This window comes from Trichoderma harzianum, assembly GCF_003025095.1.
Source record: "Trichoderma harzianum CBS 226.95 unplaced genomic scaffold M431scaffold_3, whole genome shotgun sequence".
Classification (NCBI taxonomy): domain Eukaryota; kingdom Fungi; phylum Ascomycota; class Sordariomycetes; order Hypocreales; family Hypocreaceae; genus Trichoderma; species Trichoderma harzianum.
In genome coordinates, this window is record NW_020209251.1 from 2,341,614 (window position 1) to 2,369,165 (window position 27,552).

General features: G+C 50.6%; 10 protein-coding genes and 2 non-coding genes across 12 annotated transcripts; 6 read left to right on the top strand and 6 right to left on the bottom strand.

The window, feature by feature from the left end:
- Positions 1–1,146: 1,146 nt before the first annotated feature.
- M431DRAFT_479614 (hypothetical protein) lies at positions 1,147–2,454 on the top strand (the record flags this gene model as incomplete). Its single annotated transcript, XM_024915786.1, has 1 exon — positions 1,147–2,454. The coding sequence occupies one exon, from the start codon at positions 1,147–1,149 to the stop codon at positions 2,452–2,454; it is 1,308 nt and encodes a 435-aa protein (XP_024777766.1).
- A 356-nt stretch (positions 2,455–2,810) lies between these two features.
- Positions 2,811–2,904, bottom strand: M431DRAFT_t56. The gene has a single exon. It is a non-coding gene; the product is annotated as a tRNA-Leu (tRNA).
- Positions 2,905–3,523: 619 nt separating this feature from the next.
- M431DRAFT_78695 (hypothetical protein) lies at positions 3,524–7,715 on the top strand (the record flags this gene model as incomplete). The annotated part of the gene is made up of 3 exons (XM_024922733.1): positions 3,524–4,558; positions 4,617–5,875; positions 5,927–7,715. 3 exons carry the CDS (start codon positions 3,524–3,526, stop codon positions 7,713–7,715), a joined length of 4,083 nt encoding a protein of 1,360 aa, XP_024777767.1.
- A 2,634-nt stretch (positions 7,716–10,349) lies between these two features.
- M431DRAFT_479616 (hypothetical protein) lies at positions 10,350–11,522 on the top strand (the record flags this gene model as incomplete). Its single annotated transcript, XM_024915787.1, has 3 exons — positions 10,350–10,481; positions 10,523–11,147; positions 11,284–11,522. The coding sequence occupies 3 exons, from the start codon at positions 10,350–10,352 to the stop codon at positions 11,520–11,522; spliced, it is 996 nt and encodes a 331-aa protein (XP_024777768.1).
- A 1,635-nt stretch (positions 11,523–13,157) lies between these two features.
- M431DRAFT_492334 (hypothetical protein) lies at positions 13,158–14,943 on the bottom strand (the record flags this gene model as incomplete). Its single annotated transcript, XM_024917001.1, has 2 exons — positions 13,158–14,067; positions 14,129–14,943. The coding sequence occupies 2 exons, from the start codon at positions 14,941–14,943 to the stop codon at positions 13,158–13,160; spliced, it is 1,725 nt and encodes a 574-aa protein (XP_024777769.1).
- Positions 14,944–16,260: 1,317 nt separating this feature from the next.
- M431DRAFT_358326 (hypothetical protein) lies at positions 16,261–17,146 on the top strand. Its single transcript, XM_024914534.1, has 2 exons — positions 16,261–16,304; positions 16,450–17,146. Exon 2 carries the CDS (start codon positions 16,474–16,476, stop codon positions 16,978–16,980), a length of 507 nt encoding a protein of 168 aa, XP_024777770.1. The 5' UTR covers positions 16,261–16,304; positions 16,450–16,473; the 3' UTR covers positions 16,981–17,146.
- Positions 17,147–17,311: 165 nt separating this feature from the next.
- On the bottom strand, positions 17,312–19,410 carry M431DRAFT_3111 (hypothetical protein; the record flags this gene model as incomplete). The annotated part of the gene is made up of 3 exons (XM_024914226.1): positions 17,312–18,917; positions 18,975–19,191; positions 19,314–19,410. The coding sequence occupies 3 exons, from the start codon at positions 19,408–19,410 to the stop codon at positions 17,312–17,314; spliced, it is 1,920 nt and encodes a 639-aa protein (XP_024777771.1).
- Positions 19,411–19,774: 364 nt separating this feature from the next.
- Positions 19,775–20,110, bottom strand: M431DRAFT_358349 (hypothetical protein). The gene has a single exon (XM_024914535.1). The coding sequence runs from the start codon at positions 20,036–20,038 to the stop codon at positions 19,856–19,858; it is 183 nt and encodes a 60-aa protein (XP_024777772.1). The 5' UTR covers positions 20,039–20,110; the 3' UTR covers positions 19,775–19,855.
- A 792-nt stretch (positions 20,111–20,902) lies between these two features.
- Positions 20,903–21,719, top strand: M431DRAFT_65036 (hypothetical protein; the record flags this gene model as incomplete). The annotated part of the gene is made up of 2 exons (XM_024921676.1): positions 20,903–21,246; positions 21,317–21,719. Coding segments are annotated over 2 exons (747 nt in total), but the record flags the coding sequence as incomplete, so codon positions are not given.
- A 434-nt stretch (positions 21,720–22,153) lies between these two features.
- M431DRAFT_358395 (hypothetical protein) lies at positions 22,154–22,918 on the top strand. Its single transcript, XM_024914536.1, has one exon. It carries the CDS (start codon positions 22,408–22,410, stop codon positions 22,642–22,644), a length of 237 nt encoding a protein of 78 aa, XP_024777774.1. The 5' UTR covers positions 22,154–22,407; the 3' UTR covers positions 22,645–22,918.
- A 100-nt stretch (positions 22,919–23,018) lies between these two features.
- On the bottom strand, positions 23,019–23,316 carry M431DRAFT_3113 (hypothetical protein; the record flags this gene model as incomplete). The annotated part of the gene is made up of 2 exons (XM_024914227.1): positions 23,019–23,093; positions 23,173–23,316. 2 exons carry the CDS (start codon positions 23,314–23,316, stop codon positions 23,019–23,021), a joined length of 219 nt encoding a protein of 72 aa, XP_024777775.1.
- A 3,684-nt stretch (positions 23,317–27,000) lies between these two features.
- Positions 27,001–27,083, bottom strand: M431DRAFT_t55. The gene has a single exon. It is a non-coding gene; the product is annotated as a tRNA-His (tRNA).
- Positions 27,084–27,552: the final 469 nt, after the last annotated feature.

The window sequence follows — 27,552 nt, forward strand, 5'->3', positions numbered from 1 at the left end:
TCAAAGAGTAAGTTATAGCAGAAGCGAACTGACACGCTTCGGTTAGTTCCACGAGAGTCAATAGAGCCCGGCATACATAACAGATTTCGCAGCTGTGAAAGCAATAGCTGTGAAGGCCCTGTATTAAAGCAAGAGTCACAGTCTCGTAAGCTATGACCAAGGAAGTGACAACTTAAACGGGGTAGCCCGTTTGCAAATAGTAATCGCTCAGCCGCGTGTGTTTGTATAGTAATCGGATTTTCGGAGAGTGAATCGCATACTGCGGGGATTCAATGCTTACTCCGGTATTTATTTATTTTCAATTCATCTAGTATCATGCTGCGTGTTGTGTGACGTTGTGAGAGGGCCGAGATTTATCACCACGCCGGCCACATGCATGTCATTGCAACATGACAATCACATTCACTTGAGTGCAAATGCAAGTCTGAAACCTGTCTGAATGTTGACCAACGGAAAGTCTGACCTAGAATGGATATTGTTTCAGTCATGAGACGACAAAGCTGTTCTTGAAATACGAAACATAGGTCGGCGATTTACAAAGGAAATAAAAGAAAAAAGACTGGCTGGCAATATGAACACATGCAGTGAAACACATTAGTAAAGATACATCGAATCCTTTATAAATAAAATGAATTAATTATAGAGATCAAGTAACTTTGGACAGAACCATAAAGTAACAGTCTTCAAAAAGGTCAAGTCACTCTACTGGGTTTCATGACGGCTCTTTGTGTCTTTGTCTGTGCTGCCTGCGGCCGCCTTTGTTGTCTCAATATGTTCACCATTATGGTAGCGCAAAGAATGTATCGGCTTTAGAGCATTCAATTAGATAAGAGAGAACCTTTCAACTCACAACAGAATTGTATAGACATGATCCGTTGTTGTCGCCGAACAATGCAGCCTCAACCAGCATTGAACAATGGCTAGCGATTCACTACATGATGAAGAATACGATATAACATAACAGAAACATGTGAATCTGCTCAACATCCAGTATATAATTTTTTCTAATGCCGCGATTGATCTGTATAGTTCGTCATAGTTCATCTCACCATAGTCACTCTCCAATAGCCCCAAATATTACATACATAAAAGACAGATGCCTATAGGTGGCTATTCTTAATCACGAGATTCTATCCAAAGCTAGACATGCCACCCAAAGAAAGGCAGCGAAACACAACCGTGGCGAATTTTCCAGATGAGCAGCAGGTTCTACTACGGCGCTCCCGAAGAATAAACCAGAACGCCGCCACGCCAATGGAAATTGAAAGTCAGGATGGACCAGAGAGGTTCGCGCCTTGGTATACTCTTTTTCAGCAAATCAGGAGAGATAATCGGAATCATCAGCAAAATGACACGATCCTTGTCCCAGTAGCGAACGACCACCTACAACAAGCAGAAAACGACATTCTGAAAGATATAAACCGCTCCATGAGTGTTGCTCCCAAGATCTTCGATAACCACCTCGTCCCCTCAAATGATTATCCGGCTGTACAACTGCGCAACGGCGTTCTCACACTGGATTTGTCCAGGCCACCGAAGAACTTGGAATGGCTACGAGTGAAACTCAGGTCTGCACGCCATGTGCCCGACTGGCCTACCAACAAGTGGCAGTCTTACACGATGCATTCTTACAGGTGCACAACAAAACATGCCATCATGTGCGAAATGATGGCATTGTTCCGAGATTTTCCAAAGCAGCCCGAGTACATCAGATCATTCTACCAACGCTTCGATGAGTTCCCCGAATACGCGGATATTTCTCGAGGAATCGAGAAACCTTGTCCCGGATTCGCTCAAGGCTTTAGCGTGGAAGCTTACCCGTGTGTGAAAATTGAGTATATATCGGCGGCCGTATGCGTCTCTCACGATCATGCTTCTCTTGTTCACCCACACCTCGCCGGCGATTTTACGGCCGGAGATGTCAACGATCTAGAGGCAGTCAGCGCGCGCCATGGAGCGGCACTCGTCTACATGAGGAATCTGGCTTTAGCCCACATGGGGGTAGAAGTCATAAAAGACTTTGCTGGAATCATAACATTTACCACGAACGGCACGTACATCAACTTCTTTGCGCACTATGCGTCCACCTCGGTTGAGGGCAAGGTGGAATATCACCAATACCCTATTGCATCGGTGAACCTGATGAGATCTTATCCTGAGTTTATTCGGGGCGTTAGCATGCTTCGGAACTGCCAAGATTTTGCCCTTTCGATGGCTACTGCTCTCAAAAACGATCTGGAGAAGTATCATGTGCGAGAGGGTAGCAATGCTTGGGCTTATCATCTTGAAGAGGGTGACCATATATTATCGGAAAGCCAGGATAGTGATATGGAGTATGATGAATGCTGGGAGTATAGAAACGAGGATGTCACTGGTCGGAACAGAGGGTCGAGTTCTCAGAAGCGGCCGGCCGGTAAATGTCCCGACCAGTGTCCAAGAAAGCGAAGGAGGTGATCTTTTCATTATTTTTCACTACCGTGCAACAAACCTGCACATATAGACATTAATTATTAGAGCAGTTATCAGCGGAGGACTCATAGGCCCATTACTGCACGGCGCAAATGAGGGGGGCGTAAAGCTTATAATAGTTAACAATTTGGCTCACAATGATCTACATAGAATACTAATACTTCATATACTTCGTACATCGGATGGCGTGACCAGACTTGAAAGATGTAGTGACAGATACTAAGGTAGAGTACATGTACGTATGTACTTTGTAGAGCATCCCAAATAGGCAGTGAGGGCAAAAAAGGAAACTCTCATATTGTCGCGATAATCACAACATAGAGCGAACGAGATCAAAAAATTGACACCTGAGGGATTCGAACCCTCGCCTATTACTAGACCGCGAAGCAAGATAAATCCTGAACACGGCGCCTTAGACCACTCGGCCAAAGTGCCTTGATAATTGGATGTGTGGAGGAGGCAAATTCTGCACTATGAGCTCCACAAGAGAAGACACAATTACGTATCTCTGCCCGATTCGATTTTAGCAGTTCCCGCGCTGTGGAGTAATTTTATCTGTTAGTTGTTAGTGGGTTCTGAAGGGCTGCTGTCAATGGAACGGAAGAGCCAACGTGTAAGTGCTGTTGGTTGATATTTTATGATGTCTCCCTCATATAGCTGAGTGACAAACAATATGGAGATGGAAACACCAATCAAAGTGTATAATCATCCTGAAGGAAGTTGGATGATCATGTTGTTCCTACGGAGACGGAACCCCGCCATTGCGAGGACTAAGACTGGAGCTCTCCACACCCCGCCATCCAAAGTAGACGCTCATACGCCTTTCTCGGCAATCATCGCCTCACGTAGTTACACATTAATCCGACTTCGCTGTCTATGAGATAATTGCTCACTAAGCAGCTGAGTCGATGTATGTAATATATATTGTATCATCAAACCGTTAAAGTGCTTTTTTCTCTTATCAAGATCATCGTCTGTTTCTCAACCCTCATTTTTGTGATACCCCTCCATCTCCATATTATCTTTTACGTTTTGTCATCTCACCATCACCACGATGGCAAATTCATCCAAGGAGCGCGGCATTCGCATAGCAATCGACCGAGGCGGCACCTTCACCGACTGCGTTGGCGAGCACAATAGCGAGGAAATCATCATCAAGCTCCTCTCCGAAGACCCGGCAAACTACAAAGATGCGCCGCTCGAGGGCATCCGGCGCATCATGAGCCATTTCCTCAAGCGGGACATCCCCCGCGGCGAGCCCTTGGACACATCCAAGATTGATTCCATCCGTATGGGCACCACCGTGGCGACGAATGCGTTGCTGGAAAGAAAGGGCGAGAAGATTGCCATGATCGTCACAAAGGGGTTTAAGGACTGCTTGACGATTGGCAACCAGTCCAGGCCCAAGATCTTTGACCTGGCCATCAGGAAGCCGGATGTTTTGTATGAGCAGGTTGTGGAAATTGATGAGCGAGTCACGCTGGAGGATTATGCTGAAGACCCGGAGAGGAAAATCACAGCGACAGATGCTCAGGCGGGCACCAAGGAGGCCGAGGGCAAAGACCTCGTCAGGGGCCTCTCCGGCGAGACTGTCAGGATATTGAGACGCCCCGAACACGACGATATCAGAGAGAAGCTACAAAAGGTGTATGACTCTGGAATTCTCAGCATAGCCGTGTGCCTTATGCACGGATATACGTTCCCCGAGCACGAAGCTCTGATAGGCAAGATTGCAAAGGAGATTGGCTTCCAACACATTTCACTCAGCCACGAGCTGATGCCCATGGTGAAGCTTGTACCGCGAGCAACTTCAGTCTGCGCAGATGCGTATCTGACTCCCGCCATTAGGAAGTACATAGATGGCTTCCAGGCTGGATTTGAAGGAGGCCTAGGCACGGAGAGCGTCAAGCACGAAAAGGGTCCAAAGGGCGCTCGCTGTGAGTTTATGCAGAGTGATGGTGGCCTCGTTGATGTCGACAAGTTTACGGGCCTCAAGGCCATTTTGTCTGGTCCAGCAGGAGGCGTAGTAGGCTATGCTATGACATCTTATGATGAAGAGACGAGGGTTCCTGTTATTGGATTTGACATGGTAAAATCTCTCTCTGACATCGAACTTCAAGTTATGGTTAAATCTAACAATGAAATAGGGAGGCACTAGTACAGACGTTTCTCGTTACGGAGAGGGCCGATACGAGCACGTCTTTGAAACAACCACCGCCGGCGTCACGATTCAATCTCCTCAGCTGGACATCAACACTGTCGCCGCTGGCGGTGGCTCTCGTCTCTTTTTCCGCAACGGACTATTCGTTGTAGGACCTGAGTCCGCTGGTGCGCATCCCGGCCCTGCCTGCTACAGAAAAGGTGGTCCTGCGACTGTCACGGATGCCAACCTGTACTTGGGCCGTCTTCTGCCGGAATTCTTCCCCAAAATCTTTGGTAAAAATGAAGATGAGGGACTGGATCTGGAGGCGAGCAAAAAAGTGTTACAGGAGCTGACGGACCAAGTCAACCAAGAGACTGGAAAGAACTTGTCCGTAGATGAGGTCGCTTTTGGATTCTTAACAGTTGCAAACGAGACCATGACACGACCCATCCGGTCCATCACCGAAGCAAAGGGCCATGATACCTCTAAACACCGTCTGGCAACCTTTGGCGGTGCTGGTGGTCAACATGCTGTCGCTATCGCAGAGTCTCTCGGCATTAGCCAGATCCTCGTCCACCGGTATTCGTCTGTCCTCTCTGCCTACGGCATGGCACTCGCAGATGTTGTGGATGAGCGACAAGAACCCGATTCTTCAGTCTGGGAAGACAACGGCAAAGTGGTCACCGAGCTAAAAGCCAAGATGGAGAAACTAAAGGACAAGTCACGAGCCGCTCTGAAAGACCAAGGTTTCGATGAGAACGAGATTGTGTTTGAGGAGTATCTCAACTGCAGATACCGCGGCACTGAGTCCGCTCTCATGATTATCAAGCCTAGCGAAGAGGAAGCAAAGGCGAGTTTTGATGGCAAAGACTGGGAGTTTGGCAAGGCCTTTGTCAAGCATCATCGCTACGAGTTTGGTTTCACGCTGGATGATCGTGACATCATTGTAGACGACGTTAGAGTGCGTGGAATTGGAAAAAGCTTCCGCCACCAAGAAAAGACCATTGATCAGCAGCTAAAATCGATCAAAAGACAGGATGCTCCCGCGAAGAAGCAGCACAGCGAGCAGGAGGTCTACTTTGAAGGCGGCAGAGTCAAGACTCCTGTCTACAAGCTCAAGGACTTGAATGAGGGCGATGTGGTCAATGGACCAGCTATGCTGGCAGACGGAACTCAAACCATTGTCGTGACTCCACGCACCAAGGCTCTCATTACGGGAACACATGTTGTATTGGACATTTCAAAGGAAGGCGCCAAAAATGAGTACGTTACAAGATCTCACTAAAATGTCAGAAGTGAACTAATTATAAATAGATCCCACAACACCGGAGGAGATCGCGAGGTCGACCCCATCATGCTCAGCATCTTCGGGCATAGATTCATGGCTATTGCGGAACAGATGGGCCGAGCTTTGCAAAAGACGAGCGTCAGCACAAACGTCAAGGAAAGACTCGATTTCTCCTGTGCCATATTTGATGCCTCTGGCAACCTGGTAGCCAACGCACCACACTTGCCCGTGCATCTAGGAAGTATGAGCCACTTGGTCCGTCGACAAGCAGAGATCTGGAAAGGAAGGCTACAAAAAGGAGACGTCATCATCTCCAACCACCCTTCGTACGGTGGCACCCATCTACCCGACGTGACGTTGGTGATGCCCGCTTTCGACCCCAAGGGCGAGAACATTCTCTTTTACGCAGCATCCCGAGCTCACCATGCCGACATTGGTGGAATCAGCGCCGGCAGCATGCCACCGCACTCTCGCGAGCTATTCCAAGAAGGAGCCTCCATCAAGAGCGAAAAGCTGGTCAGCGGTGGCAAATTCGACGAGGAGCGGGTTATCGAACTGTTCTACAATGAGCCAGCTCAGTACCCTGGATGCAGCGGCACACGAAGCCTTGCAGATAACATCAATGACCTGAAAGCGCAGGTATCTGCCAACAACAAGGGCATTTCTCTTATTGAAACTCTGATTGATGAATACGGTGAGGACACTGTTCAGTTTTACATGGTAAACATCCAGAAGAATGCCGAGATGTGCGTACGACGACTGCTCAAGGACGTCTACAAGCGGTTCGAGGGCAAGGAGTTATCTGCTGTAGACTACATGGACGACGGAACCCCCATTCGACTTAAAGTCACCATTGATCCTGAAGCAGGCGAGGCCGAGTTTGACTTTGAAGGAACTGGACCTGAAGTGTACGGTAACATCAATGCTCCTCAGGCAATCACTTTCAGTGCCATCATCTACTGCCTACGCTGCCTCATCTCTGAAGATATCCCCTTGAACCAAGGATGTCTGAAGCCAATCCACGTCAAGATTCCTCCTAAATCTCTCCTTTCGCCATCTGGCAACGCGGCCGTTGTTGGTGGAAACGTGCTCACCAGTCAGCGAATTACCGACGTCGTGTTCAAGGCCTTCCAGGCCTGTGCCGCCAGCCAGGGATGCTGCAACAACCTCACATTCGGCTTTGGAGGGAACCAATCGGGCAAGCAAGCCGTCAAGGGCTTTGGCTACTATGAGACTATTGCAGGTGGAAGTGGCGCCGGACCCGACTGGGTTGGCACGAGCGGAGTGCACGTCCATATGACCAACACGAGAATCACAGACTCGGAGATCTTTGAGCGAAGATACCCCGTCATCTTGAAAGAGTTTTCCATTCGAAAAGGATCGGGAGGCGATGGTCAGCACCGCGGTGGCGACGGAGTCATCCGAGATATAGAGTTCCGCATACCCCTGCAAGTGTCCATCCTTAGCGAGAGACGTGTATACCGTCCATATGGCCTGAACGGTGGCGAGGATGCCCAGTGTGGATTGAACCTGTGGGTGAGAAAAGTGGAAAAGGCGAACTGGGAACGGTCTCTAAAGAAGCTCCAAGGAGAAGAAGACTCAGGGCAGACGGAATACGAAGAGCGGCACATCAACTTGGGAGCCAAGAATACGGCTGCCATGTCGGCAGGGGACCGCATCATTATATGCACCCCGGGAGGCGGAGGCTGGGGAAAGCCAGGCGAAAAGAGCCAAGAAAGGAAAAGAGCGGATGTCACTGAAAGCTGGAGTAAGGGCAGTTTCGCGGCCAGAGAAGAGACTGCCTTGCAGGCTTAGTTAGGGCATTTCCAAGTAGCAGATGTAAAAGCAGGCAGCAGATATTTTGAAAAGACAAGGGTCATGATTATGATATAAACAGGGAAACTGATCACCTTCCGTAAGCTGAGCTGAATGTTGAAGGATCCGTAGGAGCAGCCTGATCCGTGCCACAGACCAGTAAGCAGTAATCTCAGCCCTATTTACAAAGTATGTACATACTTCTTTGGTCTCAGAAAACAACCAGCTCGAACAAGGTCAAAGTGGCACAGAACCAGCCAACGCCTTCCAATAGGGGTATAAGCCAACCCCCGGTCAAGTCGCGAATTTAGAACACGATACCGTTCGCTAGACTCCTATTCAGCAAAGACTGCTGCTGCCCATTAGCCAGTAAAATGGTGCTCTTTTTTCAGCTTCAGCCCTACGAGTCAGGCTGCCGATCTCCGATGTGCCGTGGTTGCATCCTTGGCCCCCAAATCCTTCGAAGCGTAGCTGCTGCAGTAGGCCAGCATACATCTCTGCACTCTGCCGGGCGTGTGCTAAAACTTTTGTGACCTTGCATGCTACTCTTCTCGCCAATTACAAGGCGTACCAACGGGTGAAGGGGAGTGAGGCTCCGCCGTTGGTGCTCCTGAGCGCGATGCGGTGGGATCGGTTGATCGATTCACGATGATTTTGGATGTATCGCCTTTCTCACCCTAGGCCTAGCCCGAGGAAAGATCCGAGCCGTGGTGCTTGTTCTAGACCCACAACGAGTTGTCTTCTACAGTATGTCCCGAAGCCATTGCGGCGTGTAAGTTGTTGGTCTTGTAGAGCTTCATAAAGTGTCGTTCTATAACTCCCTCTCCTGGATGCTCTTTGATTACGGAACCCGAAAACGGAGGAAGAACCGGTTTTCGACGCACGGTCATTACGTGTTATTCTGTCGAAAAGTGCCTCAATCCCCGTAGCTTCGTTTCGTCGGCTGCAGATTTGAGTTTTGCCATAACCCCGACGCAATCGTCGGCCGACATAAATGGCCGAAGGTCCACCCCCTTGTCGACTCCATATAAGAGATTTTGACCCAAACCGCCAGCACACTGGCGTACCTCGTAAGCACAATGGGAATCCTGAGAAACGGAACAAAGGACTGTGATCGTCGGGGAACCGGATACACAACACGTGCATTGCATACTCACCGTTGTACTGACCGGGTACCCTGCCTGTCTCGGCTAAATTGACACTTTTTTTTTTTGGCATCTCTTCCTTGATTGAGGCCATGAAAGCCGCCTCCGCTTTCTGCATGATTTTGGCCCTTGTTAGGCAGCGTTAGATGCATCTCTTAGCGGTAGCGACGCCGCTATCATGCTCCTCTCCGATAGCAAGCTTTGCCAAAGTCGACACTAAGGTTTTTGGATTCCGAGGCCGTTCGGCATCTTGTGATTCTTAACAGCGGCTTATCAATGCGGCAGATTTCTCCTCTCTCTGCTGTCTTTTGCTCCTTGTCTCTCTTGTCTTTTTGAAACCCCCCCTTTTTTGGTTGGAGCGGCTCTGCTGGTGCTTCGCATCCTTGCTTGTTTCCACAGGAACTTAGCCCAAAGAGAAGTGGTGGATGCATGAAATGATAGACATCACATCCTTTTTATCTGTCTTGCCCGCCAGCTGACCAGAAGAATGGAGATGATTTCGTTTACACAAAACCGCCCTCCGTCCAATGGGCTCCCGGCAGAAGCCCGTGCCCATGCCACAAAGATTCCAGACCCTGGGCGGCAGGTTGGTTCACCACTCCGGCACTCTATGCCGAAACTGTGCTTAGCTGTCTGAAACCCTTCTTGTCCCTTTTTTTCAATGAGATCTCCCGGTGAGGCGATCAGTGGCCCATACATACATGTAGGAGCGGCGGAACCAGTTCGTTCGTTTCCCCACAAGGAACCACAAACGCTGCGATGCTGCATCGTCACCCATCTATCACTCAACCGAGGCGCCAAAAAAAAAAAAAAAAACTGTGCCCTGATATCACCTGCTTCACAGGCCACCATTCCGTAAACAAAAGATGCGGCCTACTCGGGCCTTTCCGGCCGGAGGGCCAAAATATGCATGTAATAAGGAACCGTCTCGTACTGGCCGCCTTTTCTGCCGCCCTAAGCAGCACACACATTGGCTCTGCGGCATAAGTGAAAGGAAGTGTATCCCGAAACAGAAAATGAAAAAAGGCCAGGCTTGCCCACAGCAGCTTGTTTCCCTTCCCCCCCTCTCATTCCCTCCCTTCACCGGGTCTCTCTTGTGACTACAGTGAGAGCAAAAGTCGGAGAGGGTGGCGTATCTGGGCGATTACGGGTGCGTTTCTCACACATATGTATGTGGCCTTTTCCCGCGGCAGGCCAAGACGTCTGTCCCATTCGTTCGCTCTGCGTGTCGCATATGCACGGCAATTGCAGCATGGTGTGTGTATGGGCGAATGTAACGTCAATGTCGCGGAAAATCGAAGGGCCCCCCCAGTTTGGTATTTATACGCACATGAACCGCACACTACGTCGCGACGCCATTAAAGCAAGGACATCCGGGGGAAGATAAAAAGCAGCAGCACGACGACACACATTTCACGCCTAGAGAAAGAGGGCAAAAACACAAAAAAGGAACGGCGGCCCCCGAGCTGGCCGCGGAAACAGTACCATCATGATGCGGATTGCAGTCGCCGGCGGAAGAGGCTTCGGGTTCCTGCTGGCGACGGAACTGGCACAGGCGGCGAATGCCTACAACGTCGTCGTTCTATCAAGATCTGTTGGGTTTTCCGCGCCATACGTTCCCGTCAGGCTCAGAGGATTTTTCGTGTTAACCCTGCGGCGCAGGCAAGACCCGAATTCGATCAATTTGACGTCCAAGTTCACGTCGTGGACTATCACGACCACGGCAGCCTTGGCTATGCGCTCCAGGGGGTCGACCTGGTCATATCAACAATCTCGGGCGCCGAGCAGCTCAACCTCATCGATGCTTCCGGGCGCGGGCGCGTCCGCATGTTTGTGCCCTCGGAGTTCGAAGGGTCGCTCAGCCGCCGACAGTCACGCAACGGCAACGGCAACGATCCCCTGGATCGCGGGTCATCACAGGCACTGGCCTTGCTGAAGCAGTGGTTCGAATCATCACGAATGAAATACACCGTCTTCTCGTGCGGCCTCTTCATGGAGCGGTTTCACCCCTACGGGCTCGCCAATACGTTCAACATCGGCCACGGCTCTGGCGTTGGCGGCGCTGGCGAATTCCTCGTCAACTTTAGCACGGCCACGGCCGAGTACGCAGAGCGAGACTCTAAGGGCCATTCAGTACGTGTCTGCCTGACATCGGTGTACGACGTGGTGCGATACGTCGTGGCAGCCGTCGACCTGGGACCCTCACATTGGCCCCAGGAGTTTACTATGTGCGGGGACCGGATGACAGTCCGAGACCTCATCAACGCTTGCAGCACCGCCTCCAATGGTTAGTTTGCCTTTTGCCCCCTTTGCCCTTTTGCTTGCCCACCCAATTCCATCCTCAGACTTACTTCCTGGGATACCCTCGCCAGGAAGCTGGCAGGTGACACAAAACACAAGAGAGCTAACGTAGATGTCGTCAGCGGTGTTTACGCGGCACGTACGGCAGTACGCGGAGCTGGAGACGTACCTCAGCTACTCTGCCCAGCTGTGCGACTATGACAAGGTGGCATACTATCAGAGGCTCGTTGCGACGGCCAACGGGCGATACGATTTTTCGCAGGCGACGCTGAATGAAGCCGTCAACGGGAGCAGCAGCGTCAACGTACAGCCAGTCACATTCGGCGCCTGGTTAGCAAGCATATGGACTCAAGCATTTTAACAGAAAGCCACGGCACGGAGTTTGAATCTTGTTCTTTTTTTTTTCCCTTCTTCTTTTCTTCTTCTTCTGCTTCCCCTTTTTTATCTTTTTTCTTTTTTTACTCTTATCTTCCTCTTGTTTTTTTTCTGGGCACTAACAAACATGTCACGGACTGGAGCGGGCGTTGCGTCGGGCTTGCTGCCTTTGGGCAGCCCCTGAGGGAAAAAGCAAACAAAATAGTCCATGGGATAAACTGGGAATGAATTGGACCAACGAGCTGGGAGCGATTAAAGAAAACATAACTTAGCTATCAATGCCTGCATCTTGGAGCACTTGCTCGCAGTGGCCTGTAACAGATAGATACAAAAGGCTCACTTGACTTCACCTCTGCCGTGGCACGAAAGAGTACCTGATGTGTACAGGCAGTATTGCTACATTTTACATGGGGAATGGATTGGAAATAGCACTGGACGATACCCAAAGGCCAATTTCCGCAGCGGTCGGCCGAGCACGCCCAGGCCGTGTCTGGCTCATTTCCCATGCTTCCGGTGATTCGTCTGCTCTCGTCCCGACTGTCTCAGAACCGGCAGCCACTTCGTAAACACTCGATTCTTGCTGCGTGTTGGCAGTCAGCCATTGGGTCACGACGAGTCCGCGCAAAAAGCCACAGAGGGCGAAAAAGCGACACCGTCTCACACATGTCTCGAGCGGGAATCTGAGTTGTGATGGCTCTTTGACGAGAGGTTGGATTTGAGGAGACCAAAAAAAACAAAGAAACAGGCGAGCTGAAAAAAAGGGCTGGGCATGAAATAAACGGGTTAGTACGGAAATCGCATGGAGGAATCAAAGGATGTCGCTTGCGTGTACCTTGCGGCGTGGCTGGATTTAACCCACGCACCACACGGGACGGCAATCAGGTACCCGAATAATACATGTGCTTGATTTATGTATATGTATGTCAGCTCGCCCTTTTTTTGCGTCTATTGTATACGAGTACCTATTTTTCGCTTCTGCCTACCATTGAAGGTACGAAAGCATATCGGGCTGAAACCCCCACAACGGGAAGACGGGACGATACGAGGCAGTGAGGCAATTCAGCGGCCGGTAGCTGTCGGGATGTTTTTCCCGGGGAATTTCGCGGTGGCTGACACTTGGCGTCTCGGGAATGATTTGACGGATGGATGCCTAAGAAATGATCCGACTGATCAGGTACGGCTTATCGGCTGTTAATGACGCAGTGTAAACAAGATGCACATGTATCCCAAGAACATGCTCGCCAGATGGAGAGGGTTTAGATGGATAGAGGGCACAAGTACTGGAGAATACATTGCCAGCGGTGGTTCATATGGGGAGTAACTACATGTATCTTACGCTTGAGCGACTGCTTTTGAGTAGCTATGTATTATAGATGGAGGAAGCACCTTTCTTATATCTGGGGTTTCAAGCATTTGCTATCTAAATACTATTACTACCTACTTCTTAAATGTATTACATATAGTTAAAAGATTTTCACCTAATACCTCCCTCTGCGTGGTGTACCTTGCCATCTAGGACACGGAATAATGCACAGCAACTCTTTTGATACGTCATCTTCTGGCGTTGAATAGATCTAACGTATGGTTGTGCAAGATGAATATGTATCCTCGGACTCAACCGCTATGCCTCTGTCTCAGGGTCAAACTCATCGCCAAACTCAGTCACAATCCACAAACAGAAAGCTTCCCAGTCCACCCTCCACTGCTTAAGTCTATCCGCTTTTACACCGCTTCCGAGGCTCGCCTCTTGAATCCCCTTAACCCACTGCTCCTGGTCTTGGTCCTCAAACGTTGACCACCGAACGCTATTTTCGGCCAAGCTGCCAAGCCCAGCCAAGCCCAAGTTGTCCCAGCCTTGAAGAGCCTGCCAAAAGTCGTGGGACATGCCCGCCGTGTTTTGGCCCAGCATTGCCGGGTCATCGTTGCAGAGACTGCACGGGACTCCGCGGGCAAGGAGGGCCGGCAGTGGGTGGGCGGTAATAGATCCGCAAAGCCGGAGGACTTCGTTGGAGATGGGGCATGATTCGATAAGGATACGCTTGTCCTTGACCATATCAATGAGAAGAGGGTGCTTATATAGACTGAATCCATGGCCTATGCGGCGAGTGCCTAACAATATGGCATCAAATAGGTTGTTGTCTGTGCTGGAGCCATCACCGAGCGTTTCACCTGCGTGGAAGTAAAACGGCAGATTGACGCCCTCCTGCGCACACTGCTTTCGGAACCAGAACAGTTCGGGTAGTAGGTTTACCAGCGGCTTACCGAGATCCTCGGGTCCGACGACGTCGTATCCTGCTATGAGGTTAGGAAACTCCATCTTAGTCGTGATGCAGTGATCCATGTTCTCAATTATGCGCCGAGTCCCAAAGCTCCGGAGAGTCGTCCAGATGAGCGTGAGGCCCCAGAAACCCTTGCCTTCTTCGGAGGCTTTAAACTTGGCAACTTCCTCTAGAATGACCTTGCACATGTGGCTGTAGTCCGTCTCCGGTTCCTCCCTACGGTCACGGCAATAGTCGAGTGGCCATGTGAATCTGTATGTAGTGTAAGTCTGGTATTACTCTTGAGAATTTCATAGGTATAGAGTATTCATACCGAAGTTCGGCCCAGTTGACCCCGTCAGCCTTGAGAAGCCCCATCAAGCGCCGCAAAAAGGCGCGGAACATGGGCTCGTAGTGTATCATGGTCGCAACAACGACGAAGCACTTGGCAAACTTGTCCCATATGGCGTCGATGCCGTGGTGCTGCTCGTGGCTGTCGATAAGTGAGAGCGTACACCGGCTCTTGAGCCACTTCAAGAACCCCGGCCGGCCACCCTCGGGGAACTCGTCAGCCACCTTGGTGAGCAGCAGAAACGAACCCGGCTCGTAGCTCTCATCCCATATCGACCCGTCTACCCTTTCCTTGGCCCTGAATCTAAAACGCACAACTGAGTTCTCTCTGGACTCATCCGTTGTGAGAGGCACGTCGCTAGACATGTGCATGCCGGGGGTCTTGAGAAGCTCGCCGAGAATAAAGTCAAAGTCCACCATCGCGTCCATGTGTGCATGCAGCAGAGATCCCTTGGGCATACGGCGCACAATCTTCCACAGGTTGGTCTTCTCCATGCGGTCCTTGGCCATCATGAACATCATGCCCGGGAAGATGCTCTGCTTGGTCTCCTGGGCCAGCTGCTCCTCGACGCTGGGCGTCCAGACGGTGGCCTGCTCATGGGCACGGATGCGGTCGACGATGGCGCAGGCGCGTCTGGCGATTGGCGACAGGGATTTGCGAAAGGACGCATCTGACCTCGTCTCCTTCTCCTTGCCGATGAGGCTCTCACGGCCCGTCAGATACTGCTTCACGAAGGGATCCGACGTGGTGGGAATGTCTTGGGAGAGCGCCTCCCACAGGTCATCAGGCATGGGCATTTTGGGCGAGTTGCTGGCACGGTATCTGGCGTCCGTTCAATCACATGCGCTTTGCGAGGAGAGTAGGATTAAGAATCAACGAGGAAACAAGACAAGGATGGGGAGACAAGGATAGTCCGAGGATAGACGAGAAGCGGTCTGCCGTATGGAGTCCGGGCTTGCCTTGTGAAATCTCGGCCGGCTCCGAGACGGGGCTCCGGGGGGAAAGCTGTAGCAAAGGATTTGATCTGAGCAGTGAGTGAGTCACGACCGAGCCGTCAGTGGAACTTTTGGCAGCCTCGTGGTTGATTTAGATTGCGCTGGTCAGAATGACACCGATTGCCGTGAAAACGCGTCAAAAATCCGGACGGTATGCAAGTGGGATTTCACGCGGCTAGACTCGCATGTGGCATGAGTGGAGGCTAAATTGCATGTAATTTGGAGAGACAGCCCTATTGCAAGATTTTGCTCTGTACATAATCTCTGGTGCCATGGTCATGCGAAGAAACTTGAAATTAGACGTCTCTTCTTTGGACAAGGAAGCAAAATTGAATGTCTCACTCGACCCAGCCTGTCATCTTACCAGTGACCCATCCACAAACAGTGTTGATAATACTATTACTCCGTACTTGTGCTCCGATTAATACATGGCATGCATACGAGTGCTCCGTCCTGTGAAAAAGTTCACGAAAAATTACCCCAATCTCAAGTAGGCAGGATGCATCTTGCCTGGCTACTTATTAGTCAATTCTTAAGCTTACCTACTACTTCACCATGCAAAGGCCAATCACGTAAAAACTGCAGTGCTATTTGTCAATTGAATCCAAATCGCTCCAAACGTGACCATCCCGTCAGATCACAGCCCAAACCCCTGCAAATCACAGCCAAACAAGCAACCATTCGCAGCCCCCGGACGACGCATCTTCCCCTCACAAACTGCCGTTCCCCATCACCAACAGTAGGTGAAACTCCCGTCTTGGCCAGTAATCGCACAGAGCAGCCTGTGATCGGGCATCTTGCGCCCGAAAGGGGGAATCCGCTACTGGCCAGAGCTAGACATGCTCTCGACGCTGATTCGCCACGCCGGTCACCAAGCTTCCGGGGGATATCACTGGCAGGGCGCTTACAGCCTTTTGTTTCAAAAATCAGGAAAAAGTATAATCGCTGGTGGAACTTGGGTCAAGTGCCATTCAATGTCTCGGAACGGGCAATGCGCTGTGATGGACGTGATGGTCACGTACATTGCGGATTCTTAGCTTCACTTGTCCAGCCAATGCGGCGAGATGAACAATGTTCATTGCACGGCGCACTTGTTGCCGGTGCGGATTAGCGGTAGAGGTTGAGGCTGAGATCCAAGTATAAATTGCCTCCTCTTCCTGCGTGTAAGTTACATGTAGTATACTTGTTACTGTTCAACAACACATTGGAGAAGATTCCACTCAGTCGAAGCACTACATTCTGGGATTTTAAACTCAACTACCAGTTAGAGTCATTATAAGTCCCAATCTAAAAGCAACTCTTCATTAGATACAACATTTAACAAACTATACAATGCTCTCCTCCAAGCTATTCTTCCTCCTCTTTTCCTCATTATCATCTGCCGCCGTTATTCCACGGGATAACAGCGTACCACCTAGCTACTGCTGCTTCACGCTCTCAGATCCGTCAACTGGTAAAACCGTCCAGCAGAGCACAGATTACGGTTTCCTCTACTTCGACGCAAGCCAGCCGTCAGGCTCGTATTGCATCAATCTCGCGGACACTACTCGGCCCATTCTGTGGGGTGATGGCTTCAACAACGCTTGCATCATTGCCTGGGATGGACACTTTCAGTGCCTTGATCCTACTCCTGGTGATGATAAGTGGGCGCTAGGTCATAATGGCAGCAGTAGCAGCACTCCTTTGTTGCTACATAATGGCTCTCCCACTTATCAAGCGTGCCCTAATACAAGCGGAGGCGAATTCATCTCGTCTGGAGCTACAGGAGTATCTGGATGTAGGAATATCCAGCTGGAGGCCACAGGTCTCAAGGGAACATGCACGGGCTTCACCAGTTAAACAGCCTCCACTTCAAACCATTTGATGCTGGCTGTCCAAAGTCAAGGCAAAGGACGGCGCATCTTCACCGAAAGTTTACCCTTCGTTTCACACGTTAGATTGCGCAGGAAACAGGGACTGGGTGTAGATGTCTTCTCTCAACTTCTTTCATGTAAATATTATGCAGCTACTGAGTGCCGGTCACTCCAAATATTTTGTTAGATAAATTATAAAGTACATAGTAACCGCCAAGAAATGCAATATTGTTCAAGTCCCTACCCCTCCCTACCAATCCTAAATCCTTAAAACAAAAGAAAATGATGATGACATGTGATCAAAATACAGCTATTTGTTACAATTTTGGAATTATTTCCCTATTCACAGCCTCCGCCTCCTCGACACCATAGACAATAGTCAGGTCCCTGCTCAGCTCCTCCGCCGTAGTCTTCCTGCTGCGCTTCTCCCTCGAAAATTTGTCCTGGACGAACCGGTGGAAGATTTCTTGCGCCGCTTCGTTTCCATCGGTGCTGGCATCAACGAAGAGCAACAAGGAAATGAGAATTTCGGCAATGTCCCACAGAATCTCCCGACCCTCGCCAACCAGGTCACCCTGTTTCTTCTCGTCAATGTATGTTCGCATAGCAGTCCACTTGGCTACGGGGTCCCAGTCAGGGGGTTTAGAGACGCTGGTTTCGTTCTTCAGGGCAGATGAAGTTTTGATAAAGTTCTCGAGAGCATCCAGCGATTGAGCACCTGTTTTGGGATGCTTGAGAGCGCGAATCATATCCGTGCACAAGACGTCGGTTGTGCCCTCCCAGATGGGTAAAACACAGCAGTCGCGGTAGAGTCGAGCCACGTTGAGATATTCCTGCTCTTCGTTGACGAGATAGCCCACGCCTCCAAGCGATTCCATGCACGAGTAAAGCAGTGGGACAGAAGCCTTGCACACGTAGGCCTTGGCAAGTGGCACAACGATACGAAGGAGTGGATCGATGAGCCGGTCTGCCGGCGTGAGAGCAGCAAGAGCCGAGGTTGGCGGCGTCGCCTCGTGTTCTGAAATGCCCAAAAGGTAACCGCAGAGGTTGCTGAGGAGCATCAATCCGTGATATTCGGCCGTCAGGTTCGCCAGAGTACGCATATGCAACGTGCTCTCGGTCAGCTTCATCCGGGCACCGCGCCCAGCCCCAACCTCTCGTCGACGCGCATACGCCCTAGCAATGCCCAATCCGCGACCAACATAACCGCACGCTGTAACGACGTTGTGAATCCTAGTGAGAGTCAAGATTGTGCTAATCTCTTGGATGCCCTTGCCCTCTTCACCAATCTTCCAGCCGCGCATATCTTCAAGCACGAGCTCGGCAGTCGGAAGCGACTGTGTGCCCAGCTTGTTCTTGAGCCGCTGGATCCAGACACCGTTGAGTCGAGATCCGTTCGCTTTGGGATGTCCAGTCATGGTTTTGGCAGTAGGGTCGTGTCGCCGCATGGGCGCGAAAAAGGTGCTCAGCCCGCCTTGGGAAGTACGGGCGAGCAGAATGGTCATGTTAGAGTCCGTTGCGGACGAGAACCATTTGAATCCATTGATGCTCCAGGGTCCGAGGGGTATCTTGCCTTCTCTCGATGCGAGCGCGCCTTCAGCTTCTTCGGGTTGGTAGGTGGCCACAGTCTCTGTCTGAGATACGTCGCTGCCTCCAGAACGTTCCGTCATCCACTGACCACTGGTCCAGGCAACGCTTGGGTCGCGAGAAATGAGACGGCGATAGGCATCTTCAAAGACCTTGCGCTCCGCTTCGCTGATGCGTCTAGACGCCAAGTGCCTCCTAAGTAGAGCAGCGGCGCCATCTTGCATGGCAGAGGGGCAGGTCACATTGGCGGACGAGGCCTCCCAGAGGTGCAGACGCAGAAACTGGAGAGGACGAGAAAATGCGCCATATGGCGTATCATAGCCAGTGGCAACGATGCTAACGAGTTCGCGTCAGCAATTTGTGACGATCTGAGGCCGCTTTGAATCGACTTACCCCCTAGAAAGACCAAACTTTTGGAGCTCGCGCCATCCCTCACCAGTCACCAATTCACCGTGCCATCTACCAAAGGCATCGCGGCCGCTGCCCTTGAGATAGGGCTTGTTGCGCTCGGCATCTGTGATCCAGGCAAACACCTCGTCGGAGAGGACATCCCTACCCAAGGCTGCGACTTCAGCCTCGACCTCTGTAATCACGCTAAAGGGGAGAAATACTGCGCAAGCAGCGTTAGCGATCTAATTGTCCTTGTGGCACGGCAAATGGCTACGCGTGGACTGCTGGGCTGGGCATCGACGACAGGGCCGTTGCCTTTGTTTACATGCACGTGGGACTCACGTTTGAAGCATCTTTGGAATGAAACATCGTCATAGAACTGGTTCGGCAAAATCGGTGGAGGCTGGAAGAAACCCTTGTTCGCCCCCGAATGCTCCATCAGGCTGCGGGTAGTGGTGCCAGCAGGCACAGATAGATACAGGCAATCAATCAATCAAATCTGGGGTTCGCGTCTGTCGCGCAAGAAATGGCGTTTGCAGAGAGACGAGATGCTGGACGGAGGAATTAACAGAGACAGGGGGGGCAGACAAGCAGCTGATATACGCAGCGGCCGCAGCTGAAGGCTCGTGTGTTTTGGCGCCAGAGATTTAAGATTGTCCCCAGCTTACTACACGGACATGGAGGTCACTCTTGTCAGACCCAAGTCTGTCGGTTTCATGGCTGTTCGTTCGTCGTGCCGCCTCTCCCTTGGCCGAAAATGGTGGTGTGGAGACCCAGGGTCAGCCGAGGCTTGAGCTGGAACAGCGATGCTGAACATCATTGGAACTTGGAAATGCAGCTGATGATGCAGCGGAATATTTCCGTTGTTTACAGGATGGTATCGTTTAGACGATGCTGATCTCACAGAAACGAGAATAGAGCTGCGGGGTGCTTTCAATAGTACGGAGAAGCGTGCTGCCCTGTAGTACAGCTTCAATAACTGCTGACCAGTTGATGCACAGCAAGATGATGCTGCAGAGAGAATGAAGACTTACAGCAGCAGACAGCATCACATAGAAGACGCTCATAATTTAAAGGCGCACGCTACGGTACTTATTCAAACTGAATCAAATATATAATCATGCGAAACAGAGATCACTCAATTGTGGCTCGATCAACGATAGATGAAAAAGAGTACCTACTCCATACTAAAGTCCGAGATTCAGCGGCTCCACGTATCAACGCTACCCTACATTTTTCAATCAAAATATTCCATCGAAACGCTGTATATTAGATATATGCTGAATTCAAGCACAAAAATCTCAATGGCAGAGTTAGAATCACTATTTCATCTCCAAATAATAGACAATATTGATTTCACTTTCCAAATCCAGGTGACTACCCAAAAAGGAGTGGCCCCTCCCACTTACCAGTTTATGCAGCTTCCGCGTCGGATCCGAATCTTCGGAACGCTTTAAATCAACCCGCCACCCTCCTCTCTCACATATAAATCATCTACTCACGACAATTCACGCCACAAATTTCACAATATGGCCATCAAGTGATTGACAAGATCATTGAAAATGCGCACATCACGAATATCAAAAGACACGGCCAAGCTCTTGAAGCGAGCCGCAGGTTCAGCCTCGCCACCACGCCGCACGACGCGATCATCGCTGGCACGCTTCGCCCTCAACGCAGCCTCTTCAAGCACGACGAGCACCTCACAGACGCCCGATATCGAAGACAGCATCGGCCCGCCGTCAAAGAAGCGAAGAAGTGGTTCCGATGCCTCACTTTCCAGTGAATTCACCAAGCCCGAGTCTGACGATGAGGACGACAAGTTCGACGCGATAGCTGCGGCCCCTTCGAAGAGTGCTCGCCGTGCACCCGCTCGCGCCCGCAAACCCGCGCGCAAAGTGGCCGATCCGGCAACGGGCGAAACTTCCATCTCGCCGCCGTCCGATTGGGAAGAGATGTACAATGTGGTCAGGAAGATGCGCGCGCCGGGTGGTGCCGCCTACGGTGCAGCCGTGGACACAATGGGCTGCGAGCGTCTGGCGGATAGGAACGCCTCACCAAAGGATCAGAGACTGCATTCGCTGATTGCGCTGATGTTGTCCAGCCAGACAAAGGATACGGTGACGGCTGTAGTGATGAGGAAACTACAGACCGAACTGCCGGCGTACAAACCGGGTGCTCCGGTGGGCTTGAATCTGGACAATTTGCTGGCAGTGGAACCCAATATGCTCAATGAGATGATTTGGGCGGTTGGCTTTCACAACAACAAGACCAAGTTTGTACATCCAAGATCATGTTTTCACGAATATACTACGTTGATGCTAACCATCCGGTCTCTTACGCAGGTACATCAAAAAGACCGCCGAGATCCTCCGCGACGAATGGAACGGCGACATCCCCGATACAGTGGAGGGCCTCACGTCTCTACCCGGCGTCGGGCCCAAGATGGCCTATCTCTGCCTATCGGTAGCCTGGAATCGCACTGAAGGTATCGGCGTCGATGTACACGTCCATCGCATCACCAACATGTGGGGGTGGAACAAGACTAAGAATCCCGAGGAGACGCGGCTGGCCCTGCAGTCATGGCTACCCCACGACCGCTGGCGTGAGATCAACAGCCTGCTGGTTGGATTGGGGCAGGCCGTATGTCTCCCCGTAGGCCGGCGCTGTGGTGAATGTGATTTGGGACTGCAGGGGCTCTGCAAAGCGGCCGAGAGGAAGAAGGTTCTCGAGGGGAGGAGGGTCAAGGAGGAAGCGATCAAGGAGGAGACGATTAAGATTGAAAGAATAGAGGACCAGGGAGCAACCGGCGGCGCAATTGTCAAGGTTGAAGCCATCGTCAAGGAGGAAGTCAAGGTCAAGCAGGAGCAGGAGGACTAGGCGACCGTCGTATTGGCGATAGACACATGGTCGCCGACTTCGCTCGCTGATCACAAAGTCCGTGGAGTTTGCGGTCAGCCACGTTGCAACCACATGTAAGCACATTATACTGGCCTTTTGGCCTTTTTGCAGCAATTTTTTGTAGATACAGTAGACGCATGTATATAGCACCAGAGCGATAGCCTAGACCATGTCTTACAAATGTGCATTTATACGATGATAATACGATGGTAGAAACTCTGTTTGGCTGATGACTCGGTTTCCGTTTTCATTTGCACACTGTTCTTTGCATGTGTGATATTTCATGTATGTACATAATGTCGCCTTATCTCACATAACATTGGCGGGCAGGGATCCGGATCACTTGATGCTCGATCCGTAATTATGAGTTACACGTAGCTTGTCGCCATTGTCGGATCGAGACGGTCGCTTTCGGAGGTCAGTCGGTGTTGGGTTCGACCAGCCGAAATCACCAGCCCCGCCGGCTATATGAAGCAAGTTGATTAGCATAGAGGCATGTCAAGGCCCCGACATTTGATGACGGGGACCCCCAGTCATGCCGAGCCGGAAAATGCGCCACCGGGTCCAAAAGCCTCACGAGACATGCCATTGCGTCGCCGGATCACGCAACGCAGCGCCTTTTCAACGATGCGAAAAACACATGCGAAATGGGATTTTTGTGTTTTTTTTTTATTGTATTTATTTCTTCATATTGCGAATAAGAATAAAGTGTAAAAGGTTAAAATCAACAACCAACGCAACATGGCTCCGAATGTTTCCCCGACAAATGTGAATCATACCCAATACTCCGTGCGATACAAAGGCCGCAGCTGTTCCGACCGAAACGAAAAAAAAAGAACAATAAATGGTAGAAATGTACAAAAAACTAGAGAGGTCACTGATAGTGCTCTCCTCTGTTGATTCCCTCTCTTTCTGTGGCAAAAAGAAGCAAAAGTCTTCTCTTGCCTGTGTCTGTGCACCCCCCGTTCGCTCCCCCCAAAAGAATATGTCGTTTCATGTAATCATGGTCCGTGAGTATGAATTGGGCCGCGGTGGCTAGCAACTCATGATGTGAAGGAGAATGGTAGTAAAGTAGATGGTGCGGTAATTAAACGGTCGGTTTGTGTTGGATGATGGCGATTCCGGGGGAGTTGCAAGGATATCGATTTAGACGCCTCGGATGACTTGCGTCCGCTCAGCCTCAAGCTGAGCAGCGTTACGTGCGTGAGACTGCTTCTTGCACTGCATGCCAAGCGTTAGCTGAGGAAAATAAAAAGACCTGGGGGTGAGATGAGGGGGAGGAAACAGTGATGAAACGTACGTCTTCCAGACCGCTGCACTTGTGGTCTTCCAACAAACGGTGCTTGCCGCAGAAATGGCCGTTGCAAAAGGTGCAGTCACCCACGATGCGCTGGGCGGGCTCTCGGCAGTCCTTGGCGGTGCAACGGAGCTTCTTAGCAGGCATGATGGGCAAAGTCGAAGAGTGAAAAGCGAGGATAAGGCAAAAGGATGGAGTGGACTGGTGGTCGACTGTTATGACGGTCTGTCGTGTGATGCTGTTACTCGCAAGGAGTGTTTTGTCGAGGACGCAGGGAAGTGACTGGGGGCCGGACGCCGTGGATTAAATACTCAAGGACACAAAGGGACGCAAGATGGACCGCTGACTGACGAAGCAAGGAAACCCGAGCCTTTTGAGTCAGCAACAGACAAGACGCTCGCGGTCGGCGGATCGCGCGAGCGAGGCTTTATATGAGTGAGTCCGGTCCTGGGGGCAGTGACAAGCGCAAGACAGCACCGGTGCCACCAGGGTGGAGAATGTCCCAGGCCCCCGGGGTGGTGTCAATCCGCCACCCACACCCCCTTCTAGTCTACGGGCCTCTTTTACGGAGTGGGAGTACAGTAAGGTAGAGGAGGACGAGAAGTCGGTAGAATCTCTTGAGGGGTGCGGGTAGCTGGGCGGGCGTTATCAGTTGCTTTTACTATGGGGTACTCATTCTTCGGCCTTCCATCTTCCATTTGCCGCCCTTTCGCTCCCATCTCTTTGTCTTCTCCGTTTTTTTTCTTCTTACAACGATCTCTGGAGTCGGGATGAATGGAATTGGTTCCTAAGTGTTTTGGGTAAAACAGAGACCGCCTCGGCTATATCAACTGATCAATTACACCTTGACTTACAGGCGGCGGCATGGGCGGTGGCGGCTCCATGATCCCGGCCGAAATTCCAGCCGGAGCAGCTGAACATAGCTCGTACTTGGGGGAGAGTTACATGGGGCCGCCGGTAATGCAATGTACTTTGTCCACGTGTTGTTGGAATTGACTGACACTGACACACATCGCTGGCCAGCGGGAAAGAGATACTGTACGGAGCCCAGAGATACGAAGCCATCTCGTCAGTCCATTTTCCAATCAAAGCCCGCACAAAGATTGCCCAGCGGCCACTTGATGGCTAGTCTAATGTGACCCCCGTACGGGTACGACTGGTACTGTACCTGTACCACCACCTTGCAGTCGCGACTATCACCTTTAGTACGGGCTCTGCTATGACCTGTGACCAGAACTTATTGTTTCTGGCCGCTGGTCTAAGAAGTGACTCCAGTCTTTTTTGCCGCCTCCGAAAGCGGCTGAAGACCTGTAAGCTAAGTATGGTAAGCGACTATGGAATTCAATCAAATGGATAGAATGTAGTCTACAAAGCATTGGTCCTAGGAGACAATGCCGCCAACATGGTGCAGCACGCACCTGATGAAGGCGCTTATTGCCATGCTTGCATGGTCCCAACATCGCAGGCATCCGTATATGTGCTTGCTTCTCTGTGGCATGGCATCAGTTGGGCACCTATGTCACATCCATCGCTTATGATCCCTTGCCGGATGCTAATGTAGAACCAGCGCAGCCCCAGCTAGCCAGCGAACACGTAGCGGTGGACCCCTGCTTTTGCAAATGCATCGATTCATCGTGGAGAATGGGGTACCATTGGGATTGTGCATGCTAGCACATGCACGAGCACATACAAATAAGTCGATACTTGCATGCCAGGCGTTGTCGTACAGGGGACGATGGCTCCGGACTTGGGACGCCGTCACACGCACCAACGCACGCAAACAGGGACAAATAAAGTGCGGAAGTCGTCCCCATCAAGCCTTTTTTTTTTTTTTTTACCCTGCATGCGCGCGAGGCTCCACGATCAAGGGAAAGAAGAAGGGATAAAAAGCCACTATGGTCGCGTGCGTGATACATCTTAACTAAGTATACATGTATGTTGCGGCAGATAACATGCAGTTGCACCGGTAGTCGGCAGCCCTCTCTCTCTCCCCATCCCATCTCATCGCCTCTCTGGTCTGCTGCGAGCAATCCCCGAAGGCCCTTTTAACCGCCCACGTATTTCGGTTGACTGAACTTCAAACCCCGTCTGAAGCTAGGCTGGCTGGCGATTCCCTAGTTTCATCAGGGCCGGCGGCTGCAATGGCGAGACGTAAGACATGACTTGCCATGCAGCAAGCGCCGACTCCCTGGGGGACAAGCAGCTGAAAAGTCGCCCGCTCACAAGGTCAGGGCGTGATGTGATCCCCCCAGCCCGCAAGTCGATAGGCTTGTCAGCTCTGAGATACGAACACAATCCCTCCCTACGAAGACTTCATTCAGGTCGTAACGGAATAAATCCTACCTAATAGACTACCCTTTGCACCCGATGTTAGGTAGGTGGTAAGGAATTCTCCGCATATGTGACGTACCCCGGCCTCTTTAGGCAGCTTAGTAGCTGACGACTACGGAGGACTACCTACTCGTACAAACCAGACCAGAAAGCCATGGGCCAAGCCAAGGAGCGGGCATTCTTTGATTAGAGCGCCATCAACCAGACGTCTCCGGCCAACCTCCTAATAAGCGTCTGCCTTTGACACTAATTTGATGAGCGTGAGCATGATTTTTAAGCAATCGTCTGAGCCTGTGCGAAATGGGCTCCGTACAGTACGGTTCGTCTATTCACAGACAGGCTGCTATTACCATCCATCGTTTGATTAGCATGTCGGAGGTATAAGTGCACCGTAATAATTAATGTTCGTATCCTTGGAGTAAGTGAGGCCTGTACATACGGAGTTCACGATGGACACCCCCAAATCGCATTCCGTCTTCTCACCACTTAAATCGCCGTTTTGGGGCGATCGCACCGGAATCTTCGCCGTCGGATCCGCACACACCCGAAACCATTCGCGCTCCTTGGTCTGCCCCCAATAGGAACTGCCGAGTGTCGCAAATGCCGGCATTCTTTTGCTAGAGCAGATTTTTTTCAATTCGGTATCTATTTCGTCATTCCCGGATTCCCCCGGGCTGGTTTAAACTTGATGTCACTTCGGGCTGAGCGATGAAGAACAGACTAGTTAGCTACCGGTTCAAAAGCTTTTGCGTCGCCATGATTGCGTCTGTGGTGAACTTTGGATTAGCTAATCCCTGTGCTAGTTTTTTCAGGCTGTTCTGTTCACAGTTTGGAAAGAAATCTGTGGCTGTGAGGCTTTGACGGAGTTGTCGCTTTGAATTGAGTAAATCAGATGAAGATTATTAAGCCAGCTTTGAAAAGTGTTACCCTGGATGAAGTAAATTCAATTATGTTGGGGGCTCTTTTCTCCCTATGCTTGTAAAAAGTTGCTTTTTATTTTGCGAAATGGTGGTCCTTTTTCATCCTTGTATCAATTGTTCTTGTACAACTGGTTCCCATCTCATTAATAAAGGCCGTCTCCATTCACACAACAATTTATTCTCACAGCAATACAAGCACTTCAATAAGACGGACAAGCAAGTACAAGTAAACTGGACGTGCTAAGTCATCAGTTCACAGGTTGACTTTCAGCTGTCATACACGTGAATTTCTCCACTTTTCAATTCTGGCAGCGCAAACCAGTTTGGCAGATGAACAGAATTTATTACCCTCGTGGTTGGACAACGTGTCAGAAGGGCTGATCGGTATGTAAATCGGGACTATGATTTACAATTTTTGGTAAAAAAAACATTCGACTGTGCAAAGAAGAGTAAAACAAACGTATTTTCAAGTTTACATACAGTTCGTGCTTCACTGGCTGAAGGCCTCTCTGCACGTTAGCGTCTCCACTCACGACATCCCAGACCAAAAAATTCGCAGCCACACGCAAAAAAAGATTTGTGCCGTGACCAGGAATCGAACCTGGATTTACAGTGTCTCGTAAGATCCACAAACTGTTGTACTAACCGTTATACGATCACGGCTTTGTTTTGATTGTTTTTCTTTAGATTTATTTCAGCCTATATGAGAAAGATTTCGAAGCACAAAGTGGGTCTTTAGCCTGCGACCATCACCAATGGGATTGTGCACAACGTCACAGCTCTGGAATAAGAGATTTGGCGGCAAAATGGCATATACAGAAAGTCAAATAGCGAATAATAATAACATTGCTATTATCATCACTGATGAACTAGCGAAACGAATTATACAGCAACGGCGTCTCTTGCTCTATTCTGCCATACACCAATATTCTCTGCACAACGCCCGCAGCACGCCAGTTTGATCCTGTGTTCTTTACGCAAGCCTCCATTTTACTGAGCAGTGTGGCTCATCATCTATTCGTATAAACATACCGCTGCCTCTGCTCCACTAGGCCATCAAGGTGCAAATGACATTGGAATAAATAGTAAAGAGCACGAATGCTACCTCTTGGTATTCTTATCAACTTCTCCG

Excerpts from the sequence above, each read along its gene's own strand:
- M431DRAFT_358349 (XM_024914535.1), bottom strand. The coding sequence starts at position 20,038 with ATGAGCGTCTTCTATGTGATGCTGTCTGCTGCTGTAAGTCTTCATTCT.
- M431DRAFT_358395 (XM_024914536.1), top strand. The coding sequence starts at position 22,408 with ATGCCGAGCCGGAAAATGCGCCACCGGGTCCAAAAGCCTCACGAGACA.
- M431DRAFT_358326 (XM_024914534.1), top strand. The coding sequence starts at position 16,474 with ATGCTCTCCTCCAAGCTATTCTTCCTCCTCTTTTCCTCATTATCATCT.